Genomic DNA, 16325 nt, shown 5'->3' with positions numbered 1-16325 from the left:
ACAATAGCTGCAGAGTTCTGAATGGCCAATGGGATGGAGAGTGCTGGGGTCTCTCTGGAGAGATTGCCTGTTTGTCAAAGAGACATGAAATGCACAAGCCCTCCCAGGCTTGGCCACAGGCACACCCAGCAGCCTTGCTATTCATGTGAAGTTTCTTTTATGATTATTAACTTTGTTGTTCCTTCCCTTTCCCTCCCCATCTCTGCCCTCCTGCCTCTTCCTGTGCCTACCTTTTCTCTTCCCTTTCCACATGCCTCTCTGCTGGTCCACAGCCAGTCCCGTCTCTGCAGCCCTCTCCGCAGCCTGTTCAGTTCTCTCCAAGCTCCTGTCCCCAAGTCCTTCTGCCAGTCTCTCCGCCCCAGCAGTACAACATGGTATAAACTCCATTCCCCCTTTTTGTCTTGTCCATGTGTGGCCTGTATCTGTGGGTATGCCTGGGTCAGTCCGTGATGGCCTTGCAAGCTTGTTGTGCTTTTGGAGGGCATGTTGGAAACTGTTCCTTCTTAAGGGGCCAGCACAGGCTGAACTATACTCCATTTTAACGGCCTCATCAAAAGACGCCTAAATATGAGACAGAGGAACACTGAGTTCCCACAAGTTTCAGGAGGGGTAATGAAATTGGATGTTGGTATAACCTACGCTTCTCATCTCTCTGCCATGTACGTCCTTCATCTAATTTGTTCCCTAGACATGTCTGAGGAACCCAGTTTATTCTGAACAGAATGGTCCTCTATAACTTCCTTTAAAAGTAAAAACACAACCGCAGGCTTCTCTGGTACCACTGGTAAAAACTGAACTGTTCCCCTATTTTACCATGTCATTTTACATAAAAATGCCCTCTTCCACTGCATAGAACATGCTGTTTAAATTGTTTGTGTGATTAATACAAATCCTTTGACAATCTGATTTGCCTTGTAGCTGATAACTTACATCATGGTTATAGGAGCCCTGATTTTTTGCTTTGTGTTAATTATACCCCTAGCTTTAGCTTTTTCACTAGAATCCCCATTTCCTCCTACCTCTTATCTCCATTCTGAAAAGTCCTGGAATATGGGCCTCAAAGTAATCTGCAATCCAGGCCACTTGTCATCTACTCCTACCATTAAGGTGGCAAAAGAACTAACTTGAAGATCAGATCCCTGAAAATTGAATGAAACTACACAAAAGCATTATCTTTTGGTTTCTACTAGTTTATTTTGCAAAAGAACTCCTGCTCTGGCGTGTGTGTGTGTGTGTGTGTGTGTGTGTGTGTGCGCGCGTGCTGCGCGCGCGCGCCAGTTATTGTCAAGGGAGCAGAAGGGAAGAGGAAGCTAACAAACTCTAACCTATCACCATATGAGTGAGAGATCGAACACCATCACCCTTGCTGCTTAGGGTAGAGAGCTGAGAAAGAAGGTAATTACAGCCTGGCCAGTCAGTCTCATCCTCCAGTTTAGCCACTCACCCTGGCCACTTCTCAGAGGTGAGAATTGAAAGTGGTTTCTGAAGGGCAGAGAACTCTAGGCTAGTGTCAGAGAACAAAGGTGGAAATGACCTCGAGAGGGAGTAAGGAGATAAGCAGCAGGAGTGGGAGCCCCCAGTCCTGCTGCTGCATAGGCAGAGCTGTGGAGGCACATGAACCTAGCCACCGTGATCTGCTCAAGGTGTTATCTAGGTCCTTATATATTATAAAAACAGGACTTATGGCAATGTAGGGGCCCTGTTTGTGGTTGTGTGTATGAGGAAGACAAGAAATGGAAAGACTCTTATAATCGTTTTCTTTAACCCACTAGTTTGTAATCTTTTTCCATATATAGAAAATGTATCATTGCTCCCATCTCCTCAGGACTAACCCTAATAATGAGATCATAATCAGGGTGGCCATTGTTACCTCATGTGATAGGGAGACTGCTCTGGAGTTGGGCTTGAAACAGCTGGTCAATTCATAGCAATTTAAAATACCATATGACAGGCTTAGGGCTAAAAACCACCTCTTAGGGCACAGAGGCAGGACTATCCCAAATCTGTAGAGAGAATTGCTATTTCTGTTTGTGCTGATACAAGCCTCAGTCCTTGAGTCCCCTGCTCTCTCAACAGGCAGATGACCTCAGCAATCCCTTTGGACAAATGAGCCTTAGCCGCCAAGGCTCTACTGAAGCAGCTGACCCATCTTCAGCTCTGTTCCAGCCCCCGCTTATCTCCCAGCACCCTCAGCAGACTAGCTTCATCATGGCTTCCACGGGACAGCCCCTCCCCACTTCCAACTATTCCACCTCTAGCCATGTACCACCTACTCAGCAAGTCCTGCCACCCCAGGGCTACATGCAGCCCCCTCAACAGGTGAGCAGCTCCAGTTCCAAGCTTAAATCACTAATTCAGTTGGTCCAGTATTATACCTCCTTTCTTCCTCTAGTGTTTAGACAGACCAGAGGGGATACCTCTCCCCACCTGCACTTGAGAGTTTTAGCCAGAAGGTCTTTATATATAACACAAGTCCTTCCTGTTTTGTTTCAAACTTCTATACTGATCCCACAATTGCAGGTCCAAAATATCTCTATTTACATATTTCTGGCCATAAACCCTGAGGCATTTAGTAATGGTAGGGCTGAATTTGAGGGACATCTCACACATCTTTTTCCTCTTACCATAGATCCAGGTTTCCTACTATCCCCCTGGACAGTATCCTAACTCCAACCAGCAATATCGACCTCTCTCTCACCCGGTGGCCTACAGCCCCCAACGTGGTCAACAGCTGCCTCAGCCATCCCAGCAGCCTGGTAAGAGGAACCACTGGTGTGAGAAGGCAGTGAATAGGGGGAAGGGAAGACTGGGAAAGCGAGAAGAGTTACCTTTACCATTTTAAAAAAGGGGGGCGGGGGCAGGAATGATTAGGGTCCTAAGAACGGACTAAGGATTTCTAGGAAAAGAAAAGGTAAAATAAAATGAAAAGGGAAATTACTGATAAGAGTGTGACCTCCTACACATTCATACTAATGTCTTCTCTGCCTTGCCCATCCCTAGGTTTACAGCCCATGATACCTAACCAGCAGCAGGCGGCTTACCAAGGCATGATCGGGGTCCAGCAGCCACAGAACCAGGGCCTGCTCAGCAACCAGAGGAGCAGCATGGGGGGCCAGATGCAAGGCCTGGTGGTTCAGTACACTCCACTGCCTTCTTACCAAGTGGGTGCATTCTGCATTGGGAAAGGTCACCCAGTCCTCAGGATGAGAAGGACAGCTTCTGGGGGTCATCCAGATGGACAACTCCAATACTAAAATATTGTCCACTTTCCCTCTAGAATTATTTTTGGGGGTTTTTCCCTCTGAGAGAAAGCTCATGGAGTCTAAGAAGAGTCTTTAAATTGTTTGGTCTTTATACAGCCATACAAATGAGCATATGCCCAGGAAAATAGTGTCTAAAGGAAATCAGGCTCCTTCTTCTATGTCAGATGCCCAAGGGTGGTATTTGGAGAAGGGAGAAATGCCTAAATTTTCTTTAGACATGGGGAAAACAGGAGGAGACTCTAAAAGGTAGGGAAGGAAGTTTTAATGCCCCTGTCTAGTGATAACGAAGCCATTGTCTGGATCTCAGTGGGAGTATGAGTAGTCATTCTCTTCACTTATCCCACCCAGGTTCCAGTGGGTAATGACTCACAAAATGTGGTCCAGCCGCCTTTCCAACAACCCATGCTGGTCCCTGCAAGCCAGTCTGTGCAAGGAGGCCTCCCAGCAGGGGGTGTGCCAGTGTACTACAGCATGATCCCCCCGGCTCAGCAGAATGGTACGAGGTGAGGACTCCCAAAGAGCGAGGTACATCTCCCATAGACCTTCAGCAATTGTTGCACCATGTTTTGTTTCCACTGGCTTAAGAAAGGCAGGGGTAAAGATCCCAGTAGTGTGCAAACACAGGTAGAACATGAGGGAGTTCATTCTCCATTTTTCCTCATTGGTTTGACATTTGCATAAGAGCTCATTAGCAGAAGAGAATTCCTGCTTCAGAGATTTATAATTTATGATTTCTCCCATTTTTTGTTTTTCAAAGCAATGGGATTCAGAACTATGGGATAGAGACTACTCATTCATAAGAGGAGCAGTTTCGGAGCATATATATGTAAATTTTTATATATGTAAATTTTTCTGTGTACTTCTGTTTGTATCTATGAATGAAACACCATAGGTGTGTCTATTTCTATATATCTATTTCTGTATATCTGAGTGTAGGTTGTAGCTAATAGAATTTTAGCAGTAGAAGGTACCTCAGGAAATCTAGTCCACTCCTCTTGTTTTATTTTTCTTCCTTATTTTTTAAACAAGGAAATTCTAGCTAGTGATGTTAAGAAACTTACTCAAATTCACATAGCTAGTTAGAAGCAGAGCTAGAACTAGAACTCAAGTCTGGGCCTAATTGGATGTGTTTCTGTGTGTCTGTCTCCCAACATGTGTATTTTTATCTCTGTGGTTTTATATGTATGTCTCCATCTTGTTTTGAGTTTTGTGGTGTTTTTTCTTTTTTTTTTTTCCTATTTGCCTTTAGGTGACTGTGTTTACCATTGTGTACATATCTTAAATCACGTATTTTCTTAGTGGTTTTTTTTTTTAATTTTTTACTTTTAGGACAAAAATAATTAGCAATCCTTAGGCTTTTTTTAAATCCATCTCTCTCTAGCATTGTGTGTCTATCTCTGGCACTCTCTTTATGTTTCTGGTGTTTCTTAGAATCTGTGTGTGTGCGTGTGCACGTGTATATATGGTGTTTCCACAGTGTTGGGAAGAGCATGTGTCGCTAACATTCCATCTGTAGCACTGATTAGCAGCTTCCTAATTGAAAGATGATCAAGTACAAATATATATAATTAACTTTGAACTGATGAGTGATTTTAGAAATTGCATGGCAAATTGGTCTGGGAATGGCTTGGAGCTGCCTCTGCTTCCCACAGGGGAGGGCCAGGAAGCAGCAGCTGTTTGCCAGGAGCTGTTTCTCCCTCTACCGTTTCACCACTCCTCCTTTCTCCATCTTCCCAGCCCTTCTGTGGGGTTTCTGCAACCTCCTGGCTCTGAGCAGTACCAGATGCCTCAGTCTCCCTCTCCCTGCAGTCCACCACAGATGCCACAGCAGTACTCAGGTAAGAGGATAAAGAATTGGGGGAACCTGGGCACTGACAAGAGCTGGGAAAGGCAGGAGTTCAGGGATTGGCTCTGTCCCTACTGTGACTCTCTCACGAAAGAAGACCAAAGTCTTGGCTGGTGTTTTCCAGGGGTACTGAGGCTGATCTCTCAACAGGTGGGGGTTGATTGCCTCATCCCTGGGAAGCCACGTCTGTAATTGAATTCCTTGTTTTCTTGTTGTCTTTTTCTTTTCTTTTCTTTTTTTTCTGAATCCAGCATTACACTCACATGCCTTTGGGTCATGAAATACTTACATGTGTCTCCTACACTCATTCTTCCTATAGACAGCTTTTCTTTTCTCTTGAGAGTATAAGGGAAGTTGATTAAATACTTTTTAAGTCATATCTTAGATGTGTTTAGCAGTTTTTAGTGTGCTCACATACATTGTAACACTTTAATTCTCATCACAACTTTGTAAGGCAAAAATTTGATTTAAAGAGATTAAATGACTTGCTTAAGATCACAGTCCTAGAACTTGAACTTGAGTCTGACTTTTCCATATCTCATGCTGCATCTTCAACACATTTTCAACAGGCTTTGTACTCTATTCCTTTCCCTCCAGTGGGAAATAAATGGACATCATGTTAAACAGCTAACGTCCCTCTTTGGTGGGGCCAGCTATTCCAGGTCAATAAGTTTATGCCATGCGTCCTCTCACTGCCTTTGCCAAGAACTTCCCCTACACACCCAGTACAGCTGTCCCTCTTTGTATACCTTTCATCCTACCCTGACATAGCAGTACAATGCAGCTAAACTTCAGGGGTTCTGGAGGGGACAAAGTCTTAATTTTTAGCCTCTAACCATCCCCATTCCACTCCACTGTGGGAATGTCAGAGTGCCCTCTTCTGGTGAGAGGGAGATGTTTTGCCAATTTTCCCCATTTAGAAATGGAGTATTTTTTACTAAAAGATGTTTTGCATCCTCACTGTGTTAGATGCTGTGGCAGGGATTCCAGAATTAGTCTCACTTGTTAGATATGATCAGTTCTTACCTTTAAGGAACAATGACTTCCGCCTTCATCCAGGCCAAACGTGAATCTCTTATGGGCTGAAGTTTTCAATCTGACAGCTCTTACCCTTTTTTACATTATTGGTGTCTCTAGCTGTTTCTCCTAATGTCCGCCAGGGGCACTTGGCCTTGAAATTCCCAGTGGGGTATGGAAATTGTAGAAACCAGCTCCAAGAATTACTGTAGCCTGTGGTGGTGCATGGTACCGCAGGGCATTTTCTCTCCTACTCGTTAAAATAAGTGTGTGCATGTGTATACGGGCATACATATGTGCATTTTTGTATGCATCTTTTGTGATATGTCAGTACCTCTATTGAGTCTCTGTGGTTGTATCTGTTCATCTTCCAGTACAAGGTCTTTGAATCAAGAACAAACCAAGTAAAAAGAATTTTTCATTACCTATTCTGGACCTAGTACTGGGTTAAGAATACTAAAACATGGTTGGTCCAAGTGCAGTGGTGTTTACAACTAATTGATCACAACCAGTTACAGACTCCTTTGTTCCTTCTCTACTCCCAGTGCTTCACTTGACTTGACTAGCCTAAAAAAAAATAATACTAAAACAACTGTTGCTCTGGAAGTTGGCAGCACTAGAGATCTGGACTGGAGTTGGAAGGAGATAATCTAGGCTTCTCAAGTCAAAAGACATGGGAAGGGTGGGGGAAAAAAAAAGAAAAACAAAAGACATGGGGAAACCCTGTTCACCATCTACTTCCCTTGCTGCTTTGGAATTTTCACGGTTCTATCTCCTTTACTCCTAGCAACCCTGATATACTCTGGGCTTCTAACTGACCCCTTGTACTTCTCCTAGATGTGGGACCCTCTGTTCCACCCACATCATCTAAGAGACCATATTCACCATATCATTGGCTTTAAAGGCGTTTAATTCTGCTCACGGAAATCTAAGAGGGAGTAGAAAAAGGGAAACAAGTGTTTATTCTGCCTGCCTTTCCAGTTCACCCTTTACTGAAAAGAGGCAAGCACAGGCCACAAGTGCCCCTCTGTCACCTTCAGAGGAAAGTCACCCATCCTCCTCTCATGTAGCAACATGGTCACTTTTCCAAAAATAAAGGCAGGGATTAGGATTGGCTGTTCCTGGAACAACTGTTGTGGTTTATTAATACATTTTTGTAGTTGCCCAGTTTACCCCCAGGCCTGTACCCTAATTCCTCCACTGTGATATTAGACATAACTCAAACCCCAGGAAACACTTTTCTTGCCACTAAAATGATGGCTTGCAAGTCCCTTGAGGTTTCTACAGGGATGCTTGTCTGGGGAAGATGCAAACAGACATGAGGTGGCAGTGATGCCTGTGCACAGACTCCCGACTCACAGTGACACAGCATCGTGGATAGAGGGAAATGCATGCAGAAATAGCCTCGCACTACTTACTGGCTCATTTTTTTAGCCAAGGGGTTTCCAAAGCTGAGACTACTACTCTTTTCTTTTCCACTTCCTGAGAATCCTCACCCCCCACCAGAAAAACAAAAAAGACCAAGATATTATTGGATTCTATCCTATAATTTGGGAAAGATGCCTGTGGATTTTATTTCTCTGGACATTCCTTTCTAGAGATTTGATTTCTGGTGGTAGGGAATAAGCCTTATCAGTTTTCACCTCAGTGATCTAAAAAAAACAAAAAACAATTCTGCCAGACATAAATGTCATCTGTTTGTATTTATGTGGTTTGCTCTGCCCAATCGACCTTTCTGCCCAGGTTTAATGATGCCACTTAAAAAGCCATTCACACGTCCCCTCTCCTTTCAGAGCTTTCAAGCTGAAATTGATTTCCTTATTCAACCCCTTTCTCCCCCTTCCCACCCGCTCCCAACCCAGGCTCCTTCCCCCAACCTGATTATATGGAAGTGCTGTCACTGGACAGTGGGTTTGGTTTTATTTTGGGGTTTTTTTTTTTGTTTTTTTATTGCCATGTCTATTAAGAGCAGTTCAGCTGCTAACGGATGCCACCTGCTTTGGGCTTGAGGAAGAGAAGCATAAAAATCAGCTTATCAGCAGAGTGGCTGTGTCCTCGGCTGAGTGGAGGAACAATGCTCCAGGCCAGTGGGGGAGGACTAAGTGTAGGGAGAGCTCAGAACAGTGCGCAGACTGAGAACCCTTGCTTTGTTTTTCTTGGGATCAGAGAAAATAACGTGAGCATTTTGTTCTCTTTCACCCTTCCTTTGAGCCCCCTAACAGCTCCTTATGGCTACACGTTGGTGTTACAGAGAGCTTCCACTGCCTTGCTTATGCTTAACCTACACACTCAGACACATCCCACCTTTCCTGACCCAGGGCATTAGTTAGCCTCAGATTATGAGCTGCCTTCTAGAAAAGCTCTAGATTTGATTATTTTTGCATTGGACCCTCAGGTAGCAACGAGGTATTTGAATAAGGTCAACTGCAATTTTGTTGGTAGAGGATGTTGTAGCAGGTGAGACTCTTAGGATAGGGAAATAAAATGCCCAGAACAACTATAATAAGCCGAGAGTTGTTAGATGCATGACACTCCACAACTGTGCGATTTTCCTGTGGCCCTTCTACAGCTATGTTATCCCTCTTGGCAGGGGATGGGGAGATGTGAGCCTGTTGCTCTGAATATTTGTGCTCTCTGATTGGATGAACCCTAGAGGGTAGAGGGCACATACTGGCTGGGGAGTAGCATATGACAGATGCCGTGTCTCCTGAGCTGCTCTCTCAGGCCACCCACCATTTCTTTTCCATTCCTTTGGCGAATACTACCTGAGAAAAACAATCACATTTACTTCCCAGCATGACTGGTGCCCAGAGCAAAGGCTATAACATTTCCTGCCATAGGAAGCAGTGTGATGGCAGCAGCAGTGGCAGCCTTGGAGCACCGAGCCGTGAAAACAGCAGCATTGTGGCAGGTTTTCGAGCTAGTAACCCCCAGCTCCCATTTCTCTACCACCACATACACGTGAACTCAGCCCCAGCAGGAATATAGCTTGGGGGTCATGAGCAGACCCTCATTCTGGATAATCTCCAGTGGGGAAGCATAGCTCTTGCCTATCCCTTCCAGCAAGGACCATCCATCAAACTGTTTCTCCCTAACTCCTTACTTTGCTTTTCACCATGAAGAAGATTTTATTTTTCATTTCCTTAATGTTCCTCCTCAGTGAGGCCTTTCCTTCCCCTTACCTGTGAAAGGATGAGGTTATCCATGGGTGCCAGTGCTAAACCTTAGGCTCACATCTACCTTCAGAGGGTCTGACCCTCCTACTCCATTCCTGCTGGCATTGCCCTATTCAGAATCTCTTCATTCTGTTTCAGGAGCTTTCTGAGTGGTCTTTTTGCTGCTAGTCCCTCCCTCCTACTTTCAGCCCACTTGAGTTGCCTTTCCAAAGCACAAATCGTAGTCCCAACACCTACAGGATAAAGTCGAAACATCTTACCAGAATGTGCTTCAGACTCTGCCACCAACTGTTTGTTTACTGTCTGAATCCTTAATAGACTGTCCATTCTATGAGGGCAGGAACAGGCTTGTTTGTTGTATGCCCAATGCCCAGCATAGGAACTGGCACATAGTAAATATTCAATAAATGTTGAATAAACAAATAAATATGTCTCATCTCCTACTTCCCCTACATAACCCCTATGTCTTAGCACCTGGAATTATTTTTCATTTCCTGAATATACCATTCTCTCTGCTTGAAATGTTTCCCAGCTCACCCTAACCTTGGCCAAGAAGTACTTTCTAGGTCTGGCTTGGTGACACTATGTACATTTATCTTCTCCAGAACAACCAGAGATCACTGACTTATCTACAGCCATTACTATAAAAGCCTGCACATGTCTGTAGTCCTGGCCCTTGGCCCAGACTAGGACCTGTACCATGCCCAGACACTTGAGCAATCTGCCCTGGGCATTTGGTAATACCCACCTTTAACAGAATGGAGTTGTTTTCTGCCAAGCATACCAAAATACCCCTCACTAGGTGAAGGCCAGGGGAGCATTGGCATCTAGGACTCATCTCCCATCCACTCAGATTTCCACTGTTTCGGTGGAAAGGGAGTCAAAAGCCAAATCAGCAACCATCTCAGATTCCTGGCAGGACGTGGTCTGAGTGACCCTAAAGCAAGTGGTTGGATTTGCTTACTGGCTGTCCCACTCAGGGCTAGCTGGATGGCCAAAAGAAAGTTTGAATTTACAACCAACTGCTTTCTTCCTGGCCCTCAGGAGTGTCACCTTCTGGACCAGGTGTAGTGGTCATGCAGCTGAATGTTCCTAATGGACCCCAGCCCCCACCAAACCCATCCATGGTCCAATGGAGTCACTGTAAATATTACAACATGGACCAGCGGGGTCAGAAGCCTGGAGACCTATACAATCCTGACAGTAGTCCCCAGGTGAGTTCTGCAACCCAGCCTTGTCTTGGCAAGGAGGTGACCAGATTCCTCCCAGGGAGCAATTTTTCCATTGACTGAGCAGCCCCTTTTTACGTGCTTTTCCGTGCATACTTTTGGGGAAAAAACACAAAAAATAGAAGGGAGCATCCTCTTTTAAGGAACCTAATATCTAAAGTGGCAGATAAGACACACTTGAAAATGTTCAGAGGCTGGGCGTGGTGCCTCAGGAGTTCGAGACCGGCCTGACCAAGAATGAGACCCTGTCTCTACTAAAAATAGAAAAATTAGCCAGGAGTTGTGGCATGTGCCTGTAGGTCCATCTACTTGGGAGGCTGAGGCAGGAGGATCACTCGAGCCCAGGAATTTGAAGTTGCAGTGAGCTATGATGACACCACTGCACTCTAGCTGGGGCAATAAGAGCAAGGCTCTGTCTCAAAAAAAGAAAAAGAAAAAGAGAATGCTCAGAGAAAATACTTAAAACAGTGTGTCAAAAATAGATACTAAAATACACAAATGGGCCAGGCACAGTGGCTCACGCCTGGTAATCCTAGCATTTTGGAAGACCAAGGCAGGAGGATCTGAGGCCAGGAGTTCGAGCTCAGCCTTAGCAAGAGCAAGACCCCATCTCTACATACAATAAAAAAATTAGCTGGGTGTGGTGGCACATGCCTGCAGTCCCAGCTACTCAAGAGGCTGAGGCAGGAGGATCACTTGAGCCCAGGAGTTTGAGGTTGCAGTGAGCTATGATGATGCCACTGCACTCTAGCCTGGGTGACAGAGCGAGCCCCTGTCTCAAAAAAAATTTAATAATGAAAATAAAATACACAAGTGAATTAAGGACTAAGGGGGCAGTATGAAGAAGCAGTCCGACTTTGACAGAGTCCAGCAAGAGAAACGTCTTTCCTGAGAAAGATGAATTTTAAGTCAAGCCATGGGAATATCCAGAGAGTAATGTTTGGTGTTTATGTGATATGTGTTCCTCTCTTCCACAGGCCAGCACACAGATGAGCAGCAGCCCTATCACATCTCCTACCCAGTCTCCAGCACCTTCTCCTGTCACCAGCCTCAGTAGCGTCTGCACAGGACTCAGTCCCCTGCCTGTCCTTACACAGTTTCCCCGGCCTGGGGGTTCAGCACAGGGTAGGGGATTAGATTAGGCCTGGCTGCTATGGAATTCACCCTTCACATCCCATTCCCAATTGGGGAGATTGAGAAAGTAGCAACAGGCAGGGAACCAATGTGGCTGATCCAATTCTGGGAGCTAACTCTTCCTTTAACATCCCTGTTTAGGCCATGGACACTTGTCCCTCTCCAGTGCTGCCCATGCTTAACTTACTCCAGCCTTCTTTTACATACCTGGTATTCACCACCAAGTAGGGTGAAAGGGGCTGGGGAAAAGAATTCACTGGACTTTCTAACGAACCAAAGAGTTTAATCTAGCATCAGTACTGAGTCCGAGGGCTGGGAGTGTGAGGCTGTGTCAGAAACAGTATGGTTTTAGAAGAGGGAACACTGGATTTGGATTCAAGTTCCAGCTTTCCCACTAACTAGCTTTGTGATATTGAGCAAGTTACTTAAACTCGGGACTAGACCTCAGTTTTCTAATCTATAAAATGATGTTAGTCACACATAAAATGGGAATAATCTTATCTGTTTTCTGCCTTAACTGTCACAAGCAGTATAAAAAAGAAGATAAAAATATGGTTTAGGGCTGGGCATAGTGGCTCGTGCTTGTAATCCTAGCACTCAGGGAGGCCAAGGCAGGAGGGTTGCTTGAGGTCAGCAGTTCAAGACCAGCCTGAGGAGAATGAGATCCTGTTTCTACTAAAAATAGGAAAAATTAGCCAGATATGGTGGCGCATGTCTGTAGTCCCAGCTACTCAGGAGGCTTAGGCAGGAGGATCGACTGAGCCCAGGAGTTCGAGGTTGCTGTGAGCTAGGCTGACACCATGGCACTCTAGCTCCAGGTGACAAAGCAAGACTGTCTCAAAAAAAGAAAAAGAATATGGTTTAGGGCCAGGCATGCTGACTCACGCTTGTAATCCTAGCGCTTTGGGAGGCTGAGGTGGGAGGATCGCTTTAGTTCAGGAGTTTGAGACCACCCTGAGTAAGAGTGATATCCCGTCGCTACTAAAAATAGAAAAATTAGCCAGACGTTGTGGCACATGCCTGTAGTCCCAGCTATTCAGGAGGCTGAGGCAAGAGGATCACTTGAGCCCAGGAGTTTGAGGCTGCAGTGAGCTAAGATGACACCACTGCACTCTACCCAGGGTGACAGAGCAAGACTCTCTCAAAAAAAAGAAAGAAGAATATGGCTTAAAAACTTGAATGTGCTCTGAAATGTAATATTTATCAATAATCGGTAACTCTTATGGTGCTTAATATGTACCAGGTATTGCTATAAGTGCTTTACATGTCTTATGTTTGTTTAGCCTTTCCAGCAACACTAAGGAGGGAAAAACATACCCAACATCACATTTCTAGTAATAGAGCCAGTATTTAAACCTAAGAAGTCTGCCTCCAAATCTGCACTCTTGACCACTATGCTATATTGCCTCTCACATGGTCAGAAACTTGAACCCCACAGTTTGGAGATGGGGACAATCTGTGTAAGAGATAAAAGACATTTATAAGGGTCTGTCGGTTTCTTCCCTAGTCATTTTCACAGGGCCTTTTGTTTACAGTGAACAGAGCCCTTCTTTAAGAGTGAGGGGGCCGGGCGTGGTGGCTCATGCCTGTAATCCTAGCTCTCTGGGAGGCCGAGGCGGGCGGATTGTTTGAGCTCAGGAGTTCGAAACCAGCCTGAGCAAGAGCAAGACCCCGTCTTTTCTGAAAATGGGAAAAATTAGCCAGGCGTTGTGGCGCATGCCTGTAGTCCCAGCTACTCGGGAGGCTGAGGCAGGAGGATCGCTTGAGCCCAGGAGTTTGAGGTTGCTGTGAGCTAGGATGACACCACGGCACTCTAGCCGGGGCAACAGAGTGAGACTCTGTCTCAAAAAAAAAAAAAAAGAGTGAGGGGACCTAATAGTCCCATTTGTGAGATATAGCTGAGAGCCAAAGGGTTTAGGAAGAGAGACTACTCTTAAATCAGCCACATGAGTACTCCCATCATAGAAAAGTAGAAATAGTATGCATTGTTGCTATCTCCAAAACCTCCTAAAATCTCATAAAAGTCATACCGTGAAGCTCAAGATCCCAGAAGACCATCTGCTCTTGCTCCCTAGGTGATGGACGCTACTCCCTCTTGGGCCAGCCATTACAGTACAATCTGTCCATCTGCCCTCCCTTGCTCCACAGCCAGTCGACTTACACAGTGCACCAGGTAAGGCTGTCCACCATCAGCCTTAGGGCGGGCCATCGGACCTCCCTTCCCATCTGGGCTCCTATCTCTTAGCCACTCGCTTCAACTAGCTGGATGCACAAGGGAGATGTCACAAAATGAACAAAGCATGGGGAGCCTTGCCCTACTTTTGTACTCGTTCCTCCCACTCAACCCCAGGACCAAGAGGAAGGGGCTCTTTGTTTCTCAGTGGCCACTCCTTGGCCATTCTCACTGCCTGGTGGGATGGAGTCTTCAGGGTTGGGTGCTACTCCTCAATTTCTCAGGCAGCCATTGGGATACAAGGCAGTCAGTGTTGTTTACGTGAGGTGAAAGTTATCTTTCGAATGTTGAAGGGACAGAGTGGACTGAAGCATGGAAACCGGGGCAAGCGACAAGCTCTCAAATCTGCCTCCACTGACCTGGGGACGGCAGACGTTGGTGAGTCACAGCATGCTGAATCCCTGAGAGGGGGTGCCCACCCCTCCAGCCCTTCATTACCAGCCTAGGATGACGGGGAAAAGCCAGCTTAGGGTGGGGTGTAGAAGTGGGACCCTTTGTGGTCAAAAACAGAAAGTAGAGAAGTGAAGTATCTCAGTCCTTCTTACCAAGTCGTCCCTTGGTAAGTCCTCCCTTGAGGAAGATCATGGTAAAAATTGGGAATAGCACAATGATGGTAGTTGCTGAGCCTCTTATTGAAAGTCTTCTGGGCACAGTGCTGACCCTAATCTAGGATATCTACCTTTGGTAGTCCTAGACCTAATTTAGGGAAAGATTGGTAGAGAATATGGGGAAGTAAGTCTCCCCTGCAGGCCTTCCATGCTGGGCGTACAAGATCTCTCAGGATGTCCCCTGTTCAGAGCAGTTTGCTAAACAAGGAAAGGAAGGGAGACTGACTTCCTGAGATGATAAGAAGGAAGAATCGATTTGGGCCAGCCTGTGAGTAGAAAGGGAACTGTGGAACATATCTCAGATTGATCCATTGACTTTGCTAAGGAAAATCAGCAAAAGACACATTTCCTTCATAGCAGTGGCACCCTGTGAGAGAACTGAGGTATAGGTCCCCAGATTATAAACCTGGGATTCTGATTCCCAGTCCCTTTTTGCCTGCATCTCTGGGCTAAAAGAAGAGAAAGATTCATTGTTTTCCTCTTAGTTGCCCTGATCAGAATCTGGATAGTGGGGAATTGGGTTGATTTGGAGAGGGGAAGAAAGGGCTAAGTGGGAAAGGCCAGGCTTTTGAAGACATTATCTACAGACTTGGCCAGTGGATACTTCTCAGCCAGAGCACTCTTCGTTCTTCCTACCCTACTCCTTTCACAACCATGTCCTCTCTCCCCTTCCAGTCCTGGGGCGGGTGCTGGAGGTGACAGATCTCCCTGAGGGCATCACCCGTACTGAGGCGGACAAACTCTTCACGCAGCTTGCCATGTCCGGTGCCAAGATCCAGTGGCTCAAAGATGCTCAGGGGCTGCCCGGTGGGGGTGGGGGTGACAACGGTGGGACTGCCGAGAATGGCCGCCACTCGGACCTCGCTGCCTTGTACACCATCGTGGCTGTGTTCCCCAGCCCCCTGGCTGCCCAAAATGCCTCCCTTCGTCTCAACAACTCCGTGAGTCGCTTCAAACTTCGAATGGCCAAAAAGAACTATGACCTGAGGATCCTGGAGCGAGCCAGCTCCCAATAAATGGAGGAGGGGAAGGGACCGGCACAGTAGGGGCGGAGGCAGGGTGGAGGGGGTTGAGGGATCCTGACAGACCATGGACAGAGGCAGGAAATAATGAGAATGACACTCAACTGGAGCCTAAGACATTAGGGATGGAAACAGATGAAGATGGAAACTTCTGGCACTGGACTCCTTCTTGCTCCCCTGCCATGAGTCCCCTTTTTCCCTCGTCCCCCCTCTGCTTCCCTCTCCTTCCCATCCTCTTAATATCATTTTTTATCTCTTCTCCCACCATGAAATTAATTTCTTATTTTTTGGTCAGGTAGAATTGGGAGGGTCCTACACTTCCCTATTCTCCTATTTCCTTAACATCCCAAGCTTCCTTTCCTTTTTTGGTCTTTACGAATATTTATATGGACAGAATTAAGAAAAAATTGATTTCCCCATTCTCTCACTTCCCCCAACTTGTCTTCCCCCAAACCTCACAGAGTTAAAACTTGGGACTCCCCCCATCCGCTAGAACACTTGTATATTGTTTGTTTGAGATTTGTGCTGCAGTAACAGACACAGTATTTAATTGCACATACAGATGTTTGCTGGGTATATTCACTGTAAATTTTATTTAATCTGGTTTTTTGTTTGTTTGGGGGGTTATTTGGGGGGAGGTTGGTTTTGTTTTTAAATATATAAAAAAATCTGTCACTGGACATCAGTCACTCTTTCTCTGTTGCCGCCCTGATGTGGATGGAGGTTGGAGACCCTGGGTAGGTATAGCCCCACAGCTGTTGGAGGGGTTTTTTGTGGGTTGGTATGGCTTTCCCTAG

The 16325-nt window shown here is 45.9% G+C and overlaps 1 protein-coding gene across 5 annotated transcripts in view; it reads left to right on the top strand.

The window, feature by feature from the left end:
• Positions 1–15568, top strand: part of R3HDM2 (R3H domain containing 2) — a 109565-nt gene extending 93997 nt beyond the window's left edge. For all 5 annotated transcript variants that reach the window (XM_012652033.1, XM_012652052.1, XM_012652066.1 and 2 more), the window contains 10 exons: positions 2077–2319; positions 2630–2756; positions 3001–3161; positions 3612–3766; positions 5001–5101; positions 10347–10516; positions 11509–11656; positions 13741–13838; positions 14192–14276; positions 15182–15568. In XM_012652033.1, coding sequence (XP_012507487.1) covers positions 2077–2319; positions 2630–2756; positions 3001–3161; positions 3612–3766; positions 5001–5101; positions 10347–10516; positions 11509–11656; positions 13741–13838; positions 14192–14276; positions 15182–15522 — 1629 coding nt within the window. In that variant the 3' untranslated portion in view covers positions 15523–15568. The remainder of the gene's footprint in view (positions 1–2076; positions 2320–2629; positions 2757–3000; positions 3162–3611; positions 3767–5000; positions 5102–10346; positions 10517–11508; positions 11657–13740; positions 13839–14191; positions 14277–15181) is intronic.
• Positions 15569–16325: the final 757 nt, after the last annotated feature.

Source organism: Propithecus coquereli, unplaced genomic scaffold (genome assembly GCF_000956105.1).
Source record: "Propithecus coquereli isolate 6110/MARCELLA unplaced genomic scaffold, Pcoq_1.0 Scaffold111, whole genome shotgun sequence".
NCBI classification, from domain to species: domain Eukaryota; kingdom Metazoa; phylum Chordata; class Mammalia; order Primates; family Indriidae; genus Propithecus; species Propithecus coquereli.
Note: the sequence above shows the minus strand (reverse complement) of the source record. Positions and strands in the feature narration are given on the sequence as shown.